The sequence below is a fragment of the Molothrus ater genome, chromosome 11, assembly GCF_012460135.2.
Source record: "Molothrus ater isolate BHLD 08-10-18 breed brown headed cowbird chromosome 11, BPBGC_Mater_1.1, whole genome shotgun sequence".
NCBI lineage: Eukaryota > Metazoa > Chordata > Aves > Passeriformes > Icteridae > Molothrus > Molothrus ater.
Genome location: NC_050488.2, coordinates 13,668,803 through 13,689,494, shown reverse-complemented (window position 1 = coordinate 13,689,494; position 20,692 = coordinate 13,668,803). Strand labels below are relative to the sequence as shown.

The 20,692-nt window shown below is 41.4% G+C and overlaps 1 protein-coding gene across 1 annotated transcript in view; it reads right to left on the bottom strand.

Moving 5' to 3' along the window:
• The window catches only part of PTPRG (protein tyrosine phosphatase receptor type G), a 394,190-nt gene that overhangs the window by 173,281 nt on the left and 200,217 nt on the right, over positions 1 to 20,692 (bottom strand). The window contains exons 3-4 of the mRNA XM_036390782.2: positions 9,967 to 10,146; positions 4,746 to 4,894 (exon numbers count right to left, since the gene is read on the bottom strand). Of these exons, the coding sequence (XP_036246675.1) occupies positions 4,746 to 4,894; positions 9,967 to 10,146 (329 nt within the window). The remainder of the gene's footprint in view (positions 1 to 4,745; positions 4,895 to 9,966; positions 10,147 to 20,692) is intronic.

Genomic DNA, 20,692 nt, shown 5'->3' with positions numbered 1-20,692 from the left:
AAAGTCTTCTAATAAACACACTTGAAGAGCAGCAAGAATTCTTAATGCAAATGATTGTTTTGTAATAATAACTTAATAAAGTGAATACATAAACATAACGTAAAAGCTTGTTAATTGACATAAGAGGGTGTCAGCTCTTCATTTTCTGCCGGGATGGTTTGTGAGGGTGGTGGTTTTTTTGGTTGTTTTGTTTGGTTGGTTGTTTTGTTTGGTTGTGGGGGTTGCCTATTTTTTTTTCTTTTTTTTTTGGTTGTTTTTTTTTTTAATTAATGGAAAAGAACTTGAGATTTCCAAAAACATGCATGTTGGTACTTGTGGGTATAGAATCACATTGCTCTTTCAGAAGCAATTTAGCCTAAACAGTGCAAGTTTGCTCATGTAAGAGTAAAAGGATGAGGTCTCTATGGCATATTGCAGTATGGTCCTTGGAATAAGATACTCATTTACTAAATAAATTACTGTATAGTACTGTATAATGGTGTTCACATTATAACTGACAATTAGCACCATTAAAGAGAACGCTCATAAACAGCCAAAGCTCACATCAAATTAACACAACCATGATTAAAATCACTCTTCTGATTTCTGCTCTTCACAGAAATAAGCGGCATTTTGCATAAAAATTACTAGGAGGCAGATAAGAAAAAATTAAAAAATAACCCCATGGTTATGCTGGGATGGTGGTACCTCACTCCAGCAGCACAGAGAGCACTGCCACATCAGCTCCTCACTTGCTATGAAATATTAAGCATGGGGTTTCCCTCGGAGCAGCCAGCCAGCACAGTGAGCCCTGCCTGCTGCTGGGAACCAGTTTGGTGGCACAGGAGATTAAAGTGCTGCAATTACTCCTCTTGGCTCTAATGAGGGAAACCCGGGTTCTCTCCTGGCCTGAGGGAAGCTCATCTTCTTTATTTTAATTTTGTCACTTTTCCACTTAAGTGGTTTCTAGCATTTGCATGTCCACTTATATTGCTGCGGTTTCAGAAAGAAAAAAATAACCTGAGGAATTATAGTGGAGAAGAACAATAACAAAATACAAAGGAGTCAGCAATTCATTAAAATTTAGAAAATGCAACATTAAAAACTTTTCTTAACTCTAAGGAAAAAAAAAAAGAGAGCCTTTTTCTAAACTGGCACAGAGCCCATGTGCTCATTAGGATTCACACTCCACTTACACAGCAATACACTAATGGTATCACTTTAATGCAGCATCACAGCACTACTTCCTGGCCTCACCCAGATATTGCTTGCAAAGTGGCAAGAAAGAGGGGAAAAAGAAGTTTCTAGTGAATGCCAGGCCTGGTATCATTCTGGACGTACGTGGACGTTTGAAGCACACGGACATCTCTGATCATGAATGCTGCTTCAGAGAAAGCCAAACTCATAATGGCTTCATAAAGATCAAGTATCACTAAGGAAAATCTAATCAATAAATAAGCAATCAAGACCACATAATGAAAGAATACCATTACATGTGCCATAGTTTAAAAGAAGTCACAGTATGCTACATTAAAGTACTGCAAGATAATATGCCTTTGATCCAACATGCCTTTAAAGCAGGAAACAAAAGGATGTTCTCATATATCTTACTAACTAATTTAACATATAAATCATAAAAAAATATGATCCAGATGGGCTTCAGTGAAGGAAACCAATTAACGTAGACAGCCTTACCATCTGACACATTAGTTGTAATAATAAAGACCAAACAACATGGTCAAACAATAATGCTCTGTATTAGATCTGACATTTCTAATTAGTTTCTGTATCCTCTTCAAGAAAAAAGACTACCAGCAAGCACTTTGTTTCCCAGAGGAAAAAACTTCTAAACTTAATGTGCACAGATCTCATTCTATGGATGAAGCTGATCTATCTGTGTTCCCTTGGGATGTGCTTTGGAACTAATGGGTTTTGCATAGTCCACATCTGGTTGCAAAATAAAGAGTCAGAAAACATTTCCTTTCAGCTGCATTGCCACTGTAACTGCTGCAGATCTGGAATGCCAATACCTGCACACTGCTGTAAGCCTTTCCTGCGCCCAGAAGAAATCAGAAGAATCAGAATGGTTTAGGCTTTGCTTTCTGTAGGACAGAATTTTGGTTTATCCTTTCCACAGCCTCCCTAGAAATGCTACTTCTCAAATGAAGAAGTGTGGTTTTGGCACAGACCTCCCAGCATCAGGCAACTGGGGTTGCATCAGACAGTTGCAAGCTGCACCACAATTAGCATTACAAATTAAAAGCCCCCCTGAGAATACATGTACAGTTACTGTTTGAGAACTCCAATCCCAACTATTTAGACAGGTTTTGCATCTATCATCAGTAACGACTCAATTTTAACACCTTAGACCTATTGGGCCCTCCAAAATCCACCCACAGAAATCCTTTGCACCACACAATTGAAAATCAGAATTCTTGTGTAGGGTAGATAGCAACACAACAGGGAAAGGCTTGATTTGGAAACTGTTCTTCCTTAACAACAACAAAAAAAAAAGTAAAGGAATGGCTGTGGGAATTCTGCTAATGTCATCATATCAAGGAAGGCCAGAGGTCCCTGTCACTGCAACAAACACAAATGACTTAGAAATCATTAGGATTAACACTAAAACTATCTGATCCAGCAATTTATTTTGCTCAGCATTCATAAACAAGCAAAAATAACATAAACAAAGGCAGTCTCTCCCCAGTTTTCAAGTTAATATTCTAAACAACCGAATAAGAAGACCATAAGAAAATTATTTCTTAGAAACTTGCTTATTTCCACAGTACAAGAACTTCCATTCATCAAGCCACCATCAAATAGCCTTGGAATCCTAAGAAAGCTTTTCTGAAGTAGAAATACTATTTTTGACCCAAATAAGAAGGCCTAGGTTTTTTCACCTCCCCCACTCCCCCAAATTTCAGAAGAGGAGTTGATTTGCTCTATAGATTTCCTGAGTGCATCATCCTGAGGTTTACAAACACCAGTATTGCCAACTGAGACAGACAAGGCGGCATGACAGTGTTTGAGCCTTTGCTCCATCTGCTCAGGGGTGGCCCCTTGTGAGAAATCACAGCTACATCAAGGAGATGATAATGGAAAAGCTCATTAAAAAGAAGACAAAAATAAAATCTCTGCCTCTCAGAAAATCTAGCATACAGGTACACAATTGGGATACAAAAACCAGGTTCTAATTCTTGTGTGATGGGGAAGTTTGAACAGGCAGGTGATAATTGGAGGTTTTGATAAAGCACCAGTCTATGACAGCCTCCCTTTGAGCTTTAGAAGCCTCTTCCCACCTCCTGATAAATGTGACTTGGCTAAACCTCATGTGATGAATTATGGCAAGCTGGGGGGTGAATCAAGTCCCAGGACCACCACTTCTGCTCACCCATGAATTTTCTGGGAAAGCAAGCACAGCTCCCTGCAACCTGCTCAGGATCCACCTGCCACACTTGGGAACTGCATATCTGCTTACCCACAGGCAAAGGTAATCCCAGATAACCTCTTGTTTATCTCACCATGCAAACCTTGACTATCAAGTGAAAACTATCAACAAACTCTGTTGACACAGAAAACATGGCAGTGACGAAAGAGCAACCTGGGGCTACTGCTCACAATCCAAGACCCAACAGCACCCAGCTCCCTGCCTGCACTCAGGGCCCTCCTCCAAAGGCACATCCCTGCAGCCACTGCTCACAGGTGCCTGGCTCTGAGCCCATCTGAAGCCATGTCCCTGCAGTCACTGCACTCAGGTGCCTGGCCCTGTCTCTGAGCCCATCTGAAGCCATGTCCCCACAGTCACTGCACACAGGTGCCTGGCCCTGGCTATGAGCCCATCTGAAGCCATGTCCCTGCAGTCACTGCTCACAGGTGCCTGGCCCTGGCTCTGAGCCCATCTGAAGCCATGTCCCCACAGTCACTGCTCAGAGGTGCCTGGCCCTGTCTCTGAGCCCATCTGAAGCCATGTCCCTGCAGTCACTGCACACAGGTGCCTGGCTCTGAGCCCATCTGAAGCCATGTCCCTGCAGTCACTGCTCACAGGTGCCTGGCTCTGAGCCCATCTGAAGCCATGTCCCCACAGTCACTGCACTCAGGTGCCTGGCCCTGTCTCTGAGCCCATCTGAAGCCATGTCCCTGCAGTCACTGCTCACAGATGCCTGGCCCTGGCTCTGAGCAGGGCTGTGTTCCCAGGGCACTGTGCCTGAGGCCGTCCCTCACTCCTGGGATAGCTGGGCCGCTCTTGGCTGGGGCTGGCTCGGGCCCAGCTGGCTCCAACATAGGCAGAACAAACACAGAGCTGGATCTATGGAGAGGTCCTGTTAGTGCCAGGCAGGGGACAGCAGCTGAGCCCAGGTAGAGGTCAGGTCCTGTGTGTAATTCCGCTGACAGACAGTGGCCTCAGCACGATGGCTCCCAAACTGCTGCTATTTCTTTGAAAGCGTCATGGGAAAGGAAAAGTTTGGAGGACAACGAGGTCACTCGACAGATATTTGTAAGCAGATCCTCCCACACATGGAAAGCTTATGGGACAAATGAGAAAAGTGGCTGTTTGCAACTTAACCCATGGGACATGAGAGCTGGCAAGGCCAGCAAAGCAGAGCTCGGAGCTGACATTGCAGAAGCACATGAGAGATGATGGATAGAGTGCTGTGAGGGCCGGAAAGGCCTGCAAAGTGATACATTCACTGAAAGAAACATTGCCCTAGTTCACAGTTGCCTTGGACTACAGCAATATGTTCTGATTTTGTTTTTTCTCCACTCACCTCAACAGGGAACCTCTTGCCGTTGATGCTGTGTTCAGAGCCAGCTGATCCGTTGCTTTGGCCCCAGTGAAATTCCACTTTCTCTGCCTTGAATCTGCCCGGTAACCCGGCACCACTGACAAAATAATTGTCCTTCAACAGGATAGCAACTGCACACACAGAACAACAAGAAAGAAACTCAGCATAGTTCCTCTGAAACACTTACAGTTTTTGCTCATTATATGTCAGAATACTTCTCCTAATGCATGTAAAACGTTGGATCATCATTTTCCTCTTTACGGGGATTGTTAAAAATCAGGTCTGCAAGTAATGTTGGCTAACTCTGGAAGTGATTATGACGTTACATAGACTAGAGAAAATCCCAAAGTCCAAATTTCTCAAGGACATTTTGCCCTCCTTATTGGACTTTGATTAAAATTTAAATGGAAACTACATCAAAACCTGTTTAATGTAGTTCCAGAGGGTAATGGCTGACCATGGTCCCTGCCCTTATAAACCCCTCAAGGTCTGTAGATCATAAGTTAAGAAAAGAATGGGTCTCCTGTTTTTTGGATTTCCTCTTTTTTGTTGGTGGGGACGCTGTGCCCTGTCCCACCTCTACTGCTGGACATGCTGGGTGCTTTCCTTAGCCTCCCTGCTCCTCCCCTCTGTAAAATAGGGAGAGTCAAAATAACATTTTTGAGACTTAGTCATGAGACATCTTCATGTCTCAAAACTGTGTTTTATTACAGTAACTCTGATATTATTATTATGTGATTCAATGAGGGTCAGAAAGATCTTCTTTGTATTCTCTTTTCACTTCCAAAAGCCTTTGTATTTTATGTAACAATAAAAGCCATAGGTCCAAACAGAGGGCAGAATCATATGGTGGAACCTGGTATATGTTACCAGGGGAGGCCTGTGGTCCAACCAAGAACTGATTCCAGCTTTCAAAAAATTCCTTTCTGCTACTCTCACTACAATATCCCCTTTCTTTCCAGCATCTCCTGGTTTTAATACATACCATTCCTAAAAACTGCTCCCCACAAAATTATTTCTTCTCATCCCTCACAAAAACAGAAGTAAAATTTGAATATTGTTTCTGTAAAAGTCATTGCAGACCAGTGCTTGCTGTGCCCAGAATCCTAGAATTTAAGTTTTGGGGTTGATTTTGGAGATTTTTTCTTTTTTAATGGAAATAGCAAAACCCACAAGGATTTCTCTGTGTTCTTGAGCCAACTGTGTCATCACAACAGGAACATTAATATAAATCCAATTTTGTTATGTAAGAAGGAGGATTTTATTCACCACTGGAAAAAAAAACAAAAGAAAGCTACTTGTGAAATAAAAGTTATTTCTCTGTTGGTGACTCAGTGCTGCAGGCCAGGCTTTGTGTCCTCCCCTGACAGGGGCCCACAGCAGCATCATCTCAGGTGCAATTTTTCCACACAGCTCAACTTTAAACAGTTTGTGTTAAAACCATCCTAATGTCAAATTGCATGAGATGTTCAGATGTTTCTAAACTGCGCCAGCAAAATCATGGGGCTGTTTTCTTCCTGGATTTCTGCTTCTTTCTGCACTCCCTTTGCATGCAAGTGCTTTGTGGAGGAGGATGGGTGGTGCAGAAGTGGCTATAGGACAGTGCCTGTGTCAGCCAGGGTACTGCTGGTAGTCACTGTCTGCTTACACCAAATCCCTGGAACATGAGTGACTGAAAGCACCACTGCTCCCTACTTCCCTTCAAAAATTCTCAATGAGCTCAGCAGTATTTTAAATGGTGAAAAATCTCATTCAATCAGTTAGTTACAAATTCCATAGATGAAATTGTAGGAGATGAGGAATACAGCAAAGCAGATTCGCATGCATCTGTTAAAAACCTCTGAGGAGATTCAGTTGCATCTAATAAATATTTGATAGTTCCCAAATAATTTATGGCTCTGTCAGGGGTCATTTTACTTGTTTTAGATGAATAATTAAAAAGGATAATTAGGAGGATGTACAATCTGGAATGTTCATCTAATTGTTCATTTTACAGTATTTCTTACACTGCTGAGCTGTATGACACATGTTCCCATCACCTTCTCAGCTAAGCAGCATCCCCTTACTGCCACGAACTTCCCTCCTTTTTCTGTGACCCCAGGTATTCAGGACTGAAAGAACCAAATATCACTTTACTGGGCTTTGGGAGCCACTGCTTTTATCCCAGATTTCTGTAGAGTGCAAGGAATCAACTCCCAAAGCCCACTGACTTAAAATACTATATAATTGAGATTAAAAACCCAAAGAAAGTGGTGTGCAGCCACCAGGACCACAATTGTGTGATGTCATTTTCAGGTTCAGGGCTGGTGTTGGATGCCCATCACCCCTGTGAGTGTAGGAACAAACCTGAACTCGAAGTAGCTCTTCCCCTGCCCTAGCAGAGCAGCTCTGATGGTCAGGACCAGCCAGAATGATGCACATTATTACACAGGATATCAAACAACATTTCTGGCAGAAATTTTAGTAAGTTTTTCTAAGCAGAATTCTCCTCATTTTAGTTTTGGTATGACCATAACTAATGCAAATACAACTATGAAATGTGTATATCCTCCAAGTGATCTCTATCACTTAATACTATGGTCAGCTACTCTAGTGAAGAAATTCAACCCATGTTAGTGCCTTTGCCAATGTAATTGTGCACAAAAGCACTTCTAGTCAAGACAGAGACCTATAAAATCCATTGATATTTTCTGAATGAAACACTGTTTTCTGTACATTGTCTGCTCTTTACCTGGTAGAGAGGGGGACATAAACAAGAAAGAGTAGAACAAATCTAAACAGAATTACCTTTCAGAGCCTAAAAATAATTCATTGTTCAATCATTTAAAAAAAAATTACTAGGTCTTACAGCCATAACAATAACCCAAGCAGCATATTTCCTGCCAGTTAATGAGCATTAAGGTTAAGGGCCTTTAGCTTTCCCAGGGACCCCTGTCTCTTTAAACCAGACATTAATTGCTGAGAAATGCCCTCTACATCCATCACCATTTCTTAAACAGTTATTTAGTTTACTGTCTCTGTCAGTCTGCAATATGAAGGTCTTGTGTGGCCATCTGCTCCAAGACTCTGCTGCCAAAATGCATCGCGATTTATGGCACAGTCGGCCTCTATCTTCTACCCACAAGCCAAAACATCCTACTTGGTGTGCTGCTCTGCCACTTACCACCTTAAAAATTAAAGCCAGGCAAGTTTCTTCAAAAGGTCGGAAAACCAAGTAAAGGAATGGGACTTGATAAAACAAGGGAGGAGTTAGGAGCTCAGCAGAAGAAATCAGGGCTGACAGCAAGGCAAAAAGAGTCTTCACGTTACCAGTAAAAGGCCATAAGTTACCAGGAAAAGTGACAGTTACTGTTGCTCTGAGAAGCAATAACTTGTCAGCAAAAATCCATACCCCAATGGGTGAGGAAATCAAATATAGCAGCAGTGTTAAAATTACCCAGCAGAGAAGACTGAAGCTTCAGCTTTCATTGCCAACTGTGCCAAGACCAGAAAATCTGCTGACACTTTTCAGTTCAACAGAACAAGGCTTTGGCTTGTACCAGCAACAGTGTGGCCAGCAGGACCTGGGCAGTGACTGTCCCCTTGCACTTGGCACTGGGCTCACTTTTGGGCCCCTCACTACAAGAAGGACATTGAGGGGCTAAGAGTGTGTCCAGAGAAGGCAACAGAGCTGGGGATGGCTCTAGAGCACAAGTTTGATAAGGAATTGCTGAGGGAGCTGGGGGGGCTCAGCCTGGACAAAAAGAGGCTCAGGGAGGATCTTCTTGCTCTCTACAAGTCCCTGAAAGGAAGCTGCAGCAAGTGCCTCAGGTCCAGCTCCAGCAGTTCAGGATCTGAGCAGGAGTTATTGCCTCTCAGATGAAACGGAGTGGCAGACTGTAGCTTGTTTTCCTTCACTGCAAAGCAAATCCAGTTAACATAAACCACCACCAAGCATAGCTGGGGGTTTTGCTGCATTACTTGGGGTTTTTTTCCAGCTTCACTGAGAAGTGCTCCTGTTTGCTTTGTAATCCTGACTTGGTTGCCCTTGGTAGCAGCATGAGGTTCAGGCAAGGTTGAATGCTATGGAAATTTGGTGCTTAATTAATCTACTCATGTTATGGACCCTGCCCTTTATGGTCAGAGAGGCTGTTTGTGGTAATCAGCAATAAATGTAATTAAAAAGACCTGAAGAAAGTGATGGTGCTATTCTTCTAAGAAGGATGTTAATGCTGTCCTTTACATATAACAGTAACATTGCTGCACATACACTGCAGCTCAGATGGGAAGTGCCCTGGGGTTGATGGGTGTATCTGAGGTCACTCTGTGTACACAGCTGAGCCACCAGCTCCAGAGCAGGTATGTGCCCTGGGTCCAGCTAGCCCACCTGTGACAGGGGACGTGGCACAGAGAGCACTGTAGAGATGCATGTCAGATGTTAATAAAGATAAAAATATACTTCCAATAAATAAAATTGAATTAATTAGTGGTTTAATCCAATTCCCTAAAAATACTTGACCTTGTCAAATGAAGAGGGTGGCCTTATAATTTCTGCTTTTTACGTTTTTAGAATTAAAGAGTAATCAAATGCATGCAGCTTTGCATATAAATCAACCTTGACCTTTCGTTGAACTGTTTTGGTAAAAATAAGCAGTACTCATGCCTGCTCTTTTTTTTCTAAAAGCCAGAACAGACAGAGCAGAAAAGGATTCAGTTCAGTGAAGAACACTGTGCTATAATCATACCAGAAAAACATTAATAAACCCCCACTACTCTGAGCAGTTATTGCTCTTCCTTCTCTAAAATCTTCCAATTTCTAAGACCTCCCCTCTCCTTCCCCCTGAGCCCTGCATCTCAGCATTCTTTTGGATTAGGTGTTACAGCCTCCCAAAGCTGATAATTCAAGGTTACACCTTGAAACTCTTACACTGCCTTTTATTCTGAGGAATAACTGACTACCAAGAGAATTAGTTTAGACTGAGAACAAAAAAAAACCCACGAAAAAAAAGCAGCCCTTAAAAAAAACCCCTTAAAATCAATCTGTAGAACTAGCTCTGCAGAGAATGCAGAGGCAGAGGTAGGTGGCTCCTACTGAAAAATTACATTAAAAAAAAAAGACAAAAAACCCAAACAACAGAACAATGAAAAAGGAGGAGGTTGGAACATGGCTTGAATTTCTAATTGACTGCAGTCAGGCTATGGAGACAAGCAGAAGAGAACATACCTGTTTTTCCTGTGTTTTTCATCCAAGTCTTGTTTGAAGATTCATTGTCAAAACCATCCAGCTGCAGCTCTTGATACTCATCTCCAACGTGGGCCAGGTGGTCGATGATGTCTATGGGGGACTGGTGAGACCCCCCACACTTCTCACTGGACGTCACCCAGTGCTCAGGACCATAGGTACCTGTGAAAAAACACCAGTGTCAGCATCCCAGTGGCTCCACAGTGCTGGAGAACTCTTAAGTGTGAGGATGAAGCACTTAAGCTCCCCAGGTAACTCCACCACAGTTACAATTCCCACGTTTGAAAGAGGTTAAGAGTTTTTAACTTATGAGGAGACTGAAATCCTTTGGCTTTGTGCTGTGTTCCAACTTTGCCTCTGGCAGTAATGAACGATGGCCTTTTTTAAAAAACAACTATTCTATAAAACTTTCTGCAGTTCCCAAGCTCCTCCCGTGCATATGTTATCAATTACCACATTGCTCCAGGAACTTCCCTAAAGCTCCAGCCTTAATATATTACTGTATAGTTTATCCTTTCATTATGGACAAATAACGTAACAGACACACATTAACTTGTGTTCTTGCAATACTATGCTTAGATAATACGATCTTTATTAATGATTTCATTTATTTTGGAGGTTTTGAAGCCAGAAAATAATAAAAGAAAGAATTAAACTAAATGTATGTTACTATATTTGAAGAAAACAACAATGGAAAAAAAATTACTCTGGAAGAAGTAAACAGGACAATAACCTCTCAAGAATACACAGAAAATTTATTTTGTTGCTATTCTTACACGAGTTTTCTGGTTTGGATGAACAATTAAAATAAAATGGATAAATGAAAGGTCTGAGGCAAAGACCTTGTCATCCACACCACATACCAGCCCAAGATGTACTAGAACACTAGAGACCCTCAGCACCACTCTTAGGAGGATCTAAAATGAATTTCAAATTTTTCTTATGATCTGCCTCTCCAACCTTTAAGTTGTATTAACAGAGACTGAGAGCTTATCTTCCTATGAGTGCAAACAGTGGTTTAAGCTCCTGAAATGACAGCATAGATTTCTTGTAAAGCACTTGTTGCTCACAGCTCTTTAAGTGCTTTACAGCAGGAATCAGCCACATTATTCTCATGTAAAGACAGGGAAGTTGATGGCTGAGAAGGGAAGCAACTTGCCCAAGCCCAAGTGCTAAAATCAAGTTACAAGCCAGAGCTGAACTGTGCTCTCATGAGAGTCCTGATGTCACACCTGTGTCACACCTCTGAACTACACAGTCAGCAGGTCTGTTCAGTGGGCAGCCAGCAGGAAACGAGGCACCAATGTGCATTAATTACCCTTGCATCTGAGCAGCATACCTATATTCAATTAGTGCCATCCAAACCCAGCAGTTGGGAAGGCCAGTTTCTCTGGCCTCTGGGTTTTAATCTGTCTAGTTGCAAAGTGCATTAGTGCTGTCTTCTTGTGAGCTGATGCAGGACATTTAATCAATAGCAAGATTTTGCTATACTCATCACACACAAATGCTGCCTGGTACCCAAATGACAATAAAAAAAATTTACTTTCAAGTACAATTAGACAAAATTGCAATATAGTTTAAAAATCATTTACATCATCTGCCCAGGTTAAAAATCAGTTTTGTTTATCTCGGGCTTCAACTTATATTGTCAGCAAGAGCTGCTTTCAGCTACTTCCCAATGTAGCACAACCAAGGAGAACAGAATTATTAAAACCCCTACATAATGGAAACCAAATGTCTTCCACTCAAGCACAGCTATTTTTCTCCAATCAGGATGCTCTTAGTAATTGGTCTGTAGTGAGTTAATTGGAAATTCAGATTTACTTTACATATAACCTTGCATCTACCCCATGAAATTTGGGAATTTGCTTTAAATATCTAGCACTACACATAATCAAACCCGCCAGCCCTCGTTTTCTGGCTTTGTTATAAACAAGGGGTGAGCTTTTCAAAAGCACTCTGCCCACAGAGGCTATCGCAGTGCTTTCAGCTGTGCATTCAAAAGGAGCTGTGCACTCCAATATTTCTTTTATAAGTATTCTGGTGTCAATGAGGAATTTTTTTCCTTTTTTTAAGTAGGCAGATTTATTTTAACAGAGACTGTAGGGTTTCTTCCATGTCACAATTATTTATTTATTTATTTATTTTAAGTATAGCCAGTTCTCAACCTATTTGCAGTGAAAACTGCCTTGTCAAAATGAATAAAATAAGCCATAAGGGTAAACAAACAAACCACCATGTTGAATTAAAACCTCAAGTGACTTAGGTACCTGAACTGACTCTTGATGAAATGTAGTGTTTCAGAGACTTTTGAAGGCTTTGTTTCATTTTAAAAGACAAGTCTTCTCTTTTTTTTCTTAAATTAATTTAACTTGCTTGAATTAATTTAAAAGCAATAAATCTCTTTTGATAAACACAATAGCTTCACTTGCTTGTACATCTATAATCTAACAAAATAAAGCCTAGCAGTATCTGCTTTTTTCATGTGACAGGATAAGTTTCCATGCATAAAATGTTTCCATACTCGTGCTGAATTATTAAAGAAAAAAAAAATCTAATGCAATGAAACTCTCTCAGCAATTCAAAACCTCAACTTAGTGCTGGTGCTGTGACTCCGAGTCCTGACATCACAAATTACAGTCATAAGGCTAAGCTCTGATTTAGAGGTTCAAGACCTGCTAGTTAAAATCAGCCCAGGATTTTATAAATGCCTGGGCTTGCCATTAATTTCTTTCACAGGTTTTTGATATGTAAATGACTACATGCAATGTGACCTGCACCATAATGGCTGCAGACTGAGACAGATACAGGGGCCACAAGCCCAACACCTCCACTCCCAGCAGTGCAGAACTGGGGCTGCCCCAGCTTTAACAATGACCACAGAAAGGGGAAGGCAGGCCCAGGAGGGGAGAGGAAAAATTCTGAGCTTGAAACAAAACTAAATAAATTATAGCTCCTACCCAGGAAAAAAAAAAGGCACTCAACAACCTATAAAATGTAATCAAGAATAGTGCAGTGTGATTCACAAATTCCCAGGTGGCCATCAGAAGGGTTCAGGCCCAACTGCCTGGTTTTTTTCCATGGACATTCAAGTGCACTTTCAATTAAAACTGATCTTCCACTACAGATTTCAAATTAATTCTTCTTCCAAGTGTCTCATGCTCCAGACATCCTTGCTTTGCAAAAAAGCCCTATATCATTAGAGGAGGAAATAGAACACTTTTCCAAGCTTGCAGATATTGATTACCTATTCCTTCCATCAAAGCACAATTGCCATTCTGCACTGTATAAATCTCTTCAGCGTTAGACACTTTATAAAGTACTGAGAATTATATCATTAATCATTTGCAGTTACACCTGTCTTGCTTTATTGAATTCTTTGTTTTTTAGAACTTTAAATAAATGCTTTTAAATAAAAACATGACACTAAATAAAGACTCTGTTTCACTTAAACCTAGTTAAAAAAAGAAATCCTGTAATTTTGTGAGTGACATTTACCCATCTGAAACACAGGAACTTATGGCTATTTGTATTTCATTTTTCCAACAGTAAGCATGGTGACTTAAATCAAATAAAATTTCAAATGAATTTGAGTTGGCCTTTTAAGGCTGATAAATAATTCGGTTTTCAGAAGCCAAGTTAAGAGCCCACACCTGTGTTAACAAATAACACACATTTCCACTGAGATGGTGGGACAACCTGCAGGCAAAGGTAAACAACAAGCAGCCTCCTCCTAGAGCTGGAATATTTGATGCAGAGGCAGCACAGAAAGAATGATAACTGATAATGTTTGGCATCTGCAGGAACTGAAAAGGAAACCATGGGTTTGGGTCCAACAGCTGGGGCAGGAGGGCTGGACCCACCCCAGATCACCCAAATGCAAGAGCAGGGTGTGCTGGGGTGGCAGCCAGGTCTCTGGGAACTTGAACTTTCCTCTGCTGCAACCAGAGACAAAAGGGCTCCCCAGGCTGGAAGGAGAGCTGGGGTCTCACACACATTTCAACCCACACTTCACGCCAGAGATGTTATCACCCATCCTTGTCTGAAATTACCTGATGCTTCCTAGATTCTTTTCTCATGCAAAATCATTCTGTCAATGACTGCAGTAACTTTAATAGTTTTTTAATACACTGTCTGCTCCTTAAATATAATCCAAGATTACTTTTTTCTTCTTTTTACTGTACAAAGAAATGAGCAGTCTTCATTAATGAAAAACCATTAAAGTAATGTATTCTGCCAAAATCTAATTAAAGCTTGTATAAAAACTTCCACTTAAAAAAAAATCAAATATATTTGTTTTTCTCACACAGAGAAGGTGTTTGTTTAAAACATCTGTTATTAAAAACATTGGCATTTCCTTGATTTTGCATAACTTTTTAATTAATGGATCAGCTACTCGGATATAAACTGGTCTGTAACAGATATAACTTTACACAGATATAGTTTAACAGAAATTAGCAAATTTTGAGTAATATGATTGTCATCACTCATTCATAAAGAAGCAGAAGTATAAACTGTTTGTTTTTTTTAATTTCACTTGTTTTCTAAACATTTTTACAAAAATGTGATATTAAATCTTAGGCCTGACATGGAAAGAACTAGTTTAGAGGCTTTAATTTTGGAGGTTTTTTATTAATTGTTCTTGGGTCCTTTTTTTAACAGAATTACCTCAGATAACACTTTGTACTCAATGCCTCTTTACTTTTCATTTCTGACTGAGAATGGTAATAATGATTGCAAAGCAATCAAATCCCCTCATTTCTGCAATTAGCTTGGTCATTTCATGGAGACATCCTATCCCATCATCTCAATATGGGAGAAAATTCCAGTGTTTCTCTTAGAACGAAATCCAACCAGTTATTAGGGATGGACAGAACAAATTAGTATTTCCTCTTCAAATGAAAACAGAGGTCCCAGTCTTTGCTTGCACAGCTCTGGAGGGGCAGCCTACAGACCTCAAGGATCACGACAGGTAAAAACCTCTGTAAATTTTACAGGCTCTGGATAAATGGAGGTGCTTCCCTTTTCAGGGACTGGCAGCTATGACCTGCACAAGCATTCCAGCATTTAGCTGAGCAACACTACAGATCTGAATCTCTGCCCTACTTGAACTGCTCCATCGCGAGCCAAATCTCAAGAAACACTGAAATGTCACCATCAGCAAACAAAATCAGTTCCTTTCTTCCACACAGAGGAAGAACAAGGAAGAGGTGCCCTTGCTCAGCTACAAAGTAATGAACTTCAATAGCAGGCTGGATTTTCAAACAGGAAAAAATTGTTTTAAACAAACAAGTATCAGTGAAATTCACTACAGAAGTGAAGCACTTTAAGATCCTTCAGAAATCTCAGTCCCAGGGCTCCTCTCTGTTATTTGGAACCAAAAAACCTGAAGCTGTTACTTGATGCCAGAAGCTCTCATCATCACTGTTTGCCATTTAAAAGGAGCTCTATCAATAAGTCCAGGAAGATGCTTAAGCCATGCAAATAGTGACAGGAAGCAAGGCAGTACTGCAGATCCAGACTGGCTGAAAAATCAGCCTCCCTTTGCCCTCTCCTCTCACCTGCAGTCCCCTCCAGGGAAGCAGAAATAAAGTGAAATCTGTAGGATGAAGCCTAAAGACTGCACTTAGATACAAGGCCGAAAAGAATGATTTGAATGACATATCTCTTGCTGATTGATTTAGCATGAGGCTGCAGAGGTAAAGGTATAAAAATCCCTGAAAGCCTTGATAAAAATCAGTAGCATCTTTCAGAAGTCTTCCCATTGCAGAGAAAGCAGCCACGTTTTTAAATCATTATATTAGGGGGAAAGTTGCTGAAATTATACTGTCTTGCTCTAAAGTGATGGCATGCCAAAATCAAAGGGATGGAGAAGGAGAGCCTGTAGTTAAGAGTTCACAGTGCTGCTTTGAACAAAGATTTCCTGCCCTGGGGGAAAAGGGCTTTTCATTTTATTATTCTCTGTCATCACTCTGTTTAACATGAGACACTCGTGCTTGCAGAAAATTCCAATTACTGCTTGAAAAATGAGACCGAATAGCAAGGGCAAGATCCTGAAGAGCTTGCTGAGACACAAACAGGTCCAAGCAATCTGCAAGCTCACTACAGGGAAGGTGTGCAAGCCTTGGGAGAGATGCAAACAACCAGGGACAGTTTTCTGAGAAGTCAAAAAATCTGAAAGAAACTTCCCCCATGAACAATCCCCAATAAGGCGTATCTTAACCAGTACTTGTTGGAACAAACACAGAATCCAGGAAGATGGAACAAAAAGGGGTTGGATTTAAATAACCCTTGAGCCACCAGCAGCACAGAAGCACCAATGCCACCAGAGCTGCAGCTCCAGCACTGTCCAGCCCTGGGGCTGGGGAAGGAAAGCTGATCTTCAGAACCCATCGTGTCAGTGATACTGTCACACTGCCAGGATGTGGCAATCACAAAGAGAGGCTTTAAATCATGCTCCTAAATATAAACTATCCAATAATGTCTGCAGCTTTTAAGCTGAAAGACAGAGTGCCATGCATGTTCTCCTTAAATTTTCATATCCACAGATGCTACAGTTATTGCTGGGTTTTTAATTAAACTTCCTAACCTTCAATTACCTTTGGAGAAGTTTTGAATGTGTTTTCAACCTTTGCATTCCTTAGTGAACTATTCTCTATTACACAGTCACAAAGCAGTGGGGTTTTTTTATATATCCCCCCTCATATACAGACTTTCTGCATCCCAATTTTTATCCTCAAAAAAGTATGAAGCCACCATGAATCTTGTATGAAGCTCCCACTGTACCTATCAACCTGCCAGTGGCAAAATGTATGATAAATATCCAACATTAGGAAACACCAGGACCTTAGGACAAACATTGCAGGAAGCTCAAAAAAAGTGGAGAAAGTGTAATTACTAAAACAAGCTTTTTCCATAAACATTTCAAGTTTCAGCATTTGTGAGCTGAATAATTTACCACCACACAAAAGTGAAAATGGTACTAAGTTTAGCTGTGCTGGCAAAATAGTTTGGGGCTTTTTCAGGGGTGTCTCACATAATAAACTCTAGATAGACTTGCCTAATGAATTTAACAACTAATATTTCAAAATTATTTATACTGAGCACAGAGCACAACAATATCAATAAAATTATTATGCAGAACTCACTGAGTGGGAGGATAAATTGTGGTATTGAAAGTGCCTGCTGGTGGCAAGTGACTGAGACAATGTATATCTACATCCTCTGTTTTTTATCATTTTCTACATTTTTAATAAATGTATCTGACATCTCACACCATTCATTTCATAACCGTCAGAGGCCTTTTAAAACTGCTCACCCTGAGCTGCATATAATAAACGAGGTGATAACTTACAATATAAGGAAAAAACAGGAGATTAATTTATATGAAGGCATCGTAAATTATATTTCTTCTATTCTTATACTAGTTCAGTAAAGCCCTGTGAAGACTTAGGACAGACATAAAAATAGATTTTTTCCTAAATATAATTTTGAAAAGTATAAATCCTAATGGAAATTACAGAATGAAGATGTATTGCAAATCAATGCAGTAGCTGAGTGAGAGCACTTTATGTTGTTGGGAGGAAGACACAGATTTTAGTAATGGGTGCATTGGACAGGTCACATCCAGGCCAAATTTCTCTGGAGAAGGGTCCCTCTTTTCAACTATGCTTTTTTCATTTACAGGGTAATAGCTGTATGATGATGGACCTTGAAAGGAGGGATATTTAATATTGCTCTAGTGCCACAATACAGCAGAAGGAAGAGGGGCTCCATTCTTCCAAACCTCACTAGCAAACAGCTGCTGCCTCAAAAAGCTTAAACTGAACAACATAAGACAAACACAATATAAAACATCTCAAACTTGAACAGATGCATTCCCCTGGGCTAACCTCCCCTTCTCTGTAACACCTTGCTTCATGCTTTCTTCTCCAAGGCCATCTTCCAGAGCTGGCACTAACACACCAGAAAGGTGATCAACCTTTCCATGAGAAAGAAAAAAAAACATCATTTCTTGCAGAGAGCAAAGATAAAAGAAGAAATGAGCCTGGCATTTCACAGAATTAAACATATGAAAAAGCACAAGATCATATAATGTTGATGTAAACCATGGTTCCATCTGTGCTACTCCAAGGAGAACGCACAGCATGAACAAAGCTCTGAGAAAATAAATCTGAGCAAACAAGAGGAAGAAAATGGGCAAGAAACTTTCCCACCCAAGAGTTGCTGGATGCAGATGGAGGCTTTGGGGGCTTCAGCGAGACTTTGTTGAAAGAAAAGGAAGCAAGAGGACCTGAATTTGGCTCAGTGCTAACTACAGCCACCACTGCCAACACCCAGAGCAGGCAAAAGCCAGGAAGACAAGCAGCCAGCTTGCCACTCTGTACCTGTGATCTCACCAGTGCACTGCAGGTGATAGTCCCCACAGGATCTGGAGCTGAAACTGGGGAGCAGCCCTGGGAGCATTTGCTGAGCTGAAACTGTGGGAGACACACCTGAGGCTGCAGGAGTAGTGAGGCAAGGAGAAAATGTGCAAGGACAGACATGATGGGCTCAGGAACCCTTTTGTGGGTTTTGAACCAGAGATCATGGGCTTGACTGAGACCCTGCTGAAGCATCAATGCTGCCATGCTGCTGAACCTGTCCAGGGGCTCAGACAGGAGCACTGAACAGCAGTGACAGTAATACAACCGCGACATTTACGTCAGGAAATCTAAAATTCCCATCTTGCTTCTCGTCTCCTTCCTACCACCAGGAGCTACATGCTCCATTTCACTCCCTTCCTTTCTAAAGGGAGAAGTTCACCTGTCTCATCAGAGCAGCTGCAAGGATTGCTCAAAACCTCAAGAGAGCTATGGAGATAAAAAGCTGTGCAAGACTCAACTGTCCCACTACAGGTCTTGGTGCCAGGGTATACCTGCAAACACATTTAGAAAAAACCCAGTTCCAGTTATTTCTCAAAGCACCACAGACTTGAGTTCTATTACTTCTCACATGTACCCTTAATAGGCTTGATCTCACCAAAGACACTACTAACGTAAATGATGCATCACTGTAACTTAATTACCTCCAATTTGGGTGGGTACAGGAACAGAAAGTACCTTTCCTTGATTCCCATCTGTTCCTCGTAACTAACCAAAGAAGCCCTCCCCAGAGCTCTGTCTCTGAGAGCCAGCATGGGAAAAAAAAAAGAAAAGGAGGAGGAAAGACAGGAAAAACTGTATATTTTTATTGAATTTTTGCAGGATGCAAGTTAATAAAACACCCACAGAGAGCACAGAGCAATATAGAAAGGGAATAAAGGGAGGGAGGGCTGATATCAATAAAGCTTATCCAGAGGCACTGGTGAAAGTACTCATCTTTTCAAAAGAAACCTACTACAAAAATGATTTTCACTTGTTGCTTTGGCTGAGGTTTACAAAAAACAGAAGTGTCCTAAGTGGAGGGTGGATTTAAAAAACAAAGCCAGGAAGATAAAATTATCTGTTGTTGAAACATGTCACCCTCAGCTTTTCAAAACCCCTTGTTGATCCTAACCTGACCAGAGACAGCCACCAGATTAGGACCTCATTGTTTTAATCACATCACAGAAAACACTACCGTGCCCAAAGCCACTCATCAAATCTTGACAAATACGGCCTTTGCTGTGATATTGCCTTTTTAGGTGAAAATCAACTTTTGCCCAACTAAGTTCTTAATGGCATCTCTGTTCCAACAGCCTTCTCAATCCAGCTGTCCCTGTCACTAATATGCACCAGTAAAATGGCTCCCAGGAGAGTGCTGGGAGATTGCTAGCTTTTACTTAATGACACATCATGAACCCTGCCCTCAACTTCTATTACCATTCAGTCTATGTTTCTACCATTAATTTAAGAGGAATGAAGGGGAAGACAATAAGCAGCCCTAGTGTCCAGCCTGAGGTACTCCATCAGAAGGCACTGCTTCTGTGGCTGACAGAGAACATTTGCAACCAGCTCTCTCATTTTTGTTCTACATCTGTCTTTTCCAGTATGTTACACTACATGGCTTAAACTGCTCCAAACCAGCTTTACTTTTCCATTAGCAACGTCCAGAGTCAGGATAAAAGGAATAAAAACCTACCCCCCCAAAAAAACCCCAAAAACCAAACAAAGCCAAAAAACCCAACAAATCAAAGTCATGAAAGGGACCTAATGTTCCTAACGTGGATCTTATTTGCTTGTACCCCTTCTCTCCAGATGAGTTTTAGGCAGTGACCCATCAGTGCTGGAGGAGGGCACTGGCGGCAGCCCCTCTCTTGCCCCAGACCCCGTCCCTTCTGTCAGCCCCACCCTTTGCAGGAAAATGCACACAAACACCTGAGCAGCTGCTCTGGGGGAAAACCAGCTGCTGCAGAGAGCTGGCAGCGAGGAACTGCTGTGATGGGTGGAGTCACGGTGAGCACTGCAGGAGATTCACTTCCACAGTACCAGTGGTGCACATTTAGACGCTAAGTTAGATAAAAATAACAAAAGCTACCCTAGCTGGGATAAAAGTTCTTTCCTCCAGCACCACATGAACCATTCATTTAGGGACGGTCACCCCAGAGTGCAGCTTGCAGGCTTTGGGATGCAGCTGCTCCCAGGATGAGTTTTCCCCAGGGCAATGTAAGGGCATCACCTGTTCCTCCACCCCACTGCCTGCTGCTCCCACAGCCTCCCACGGGAGCATCTTCACTTGCTGCCACCAA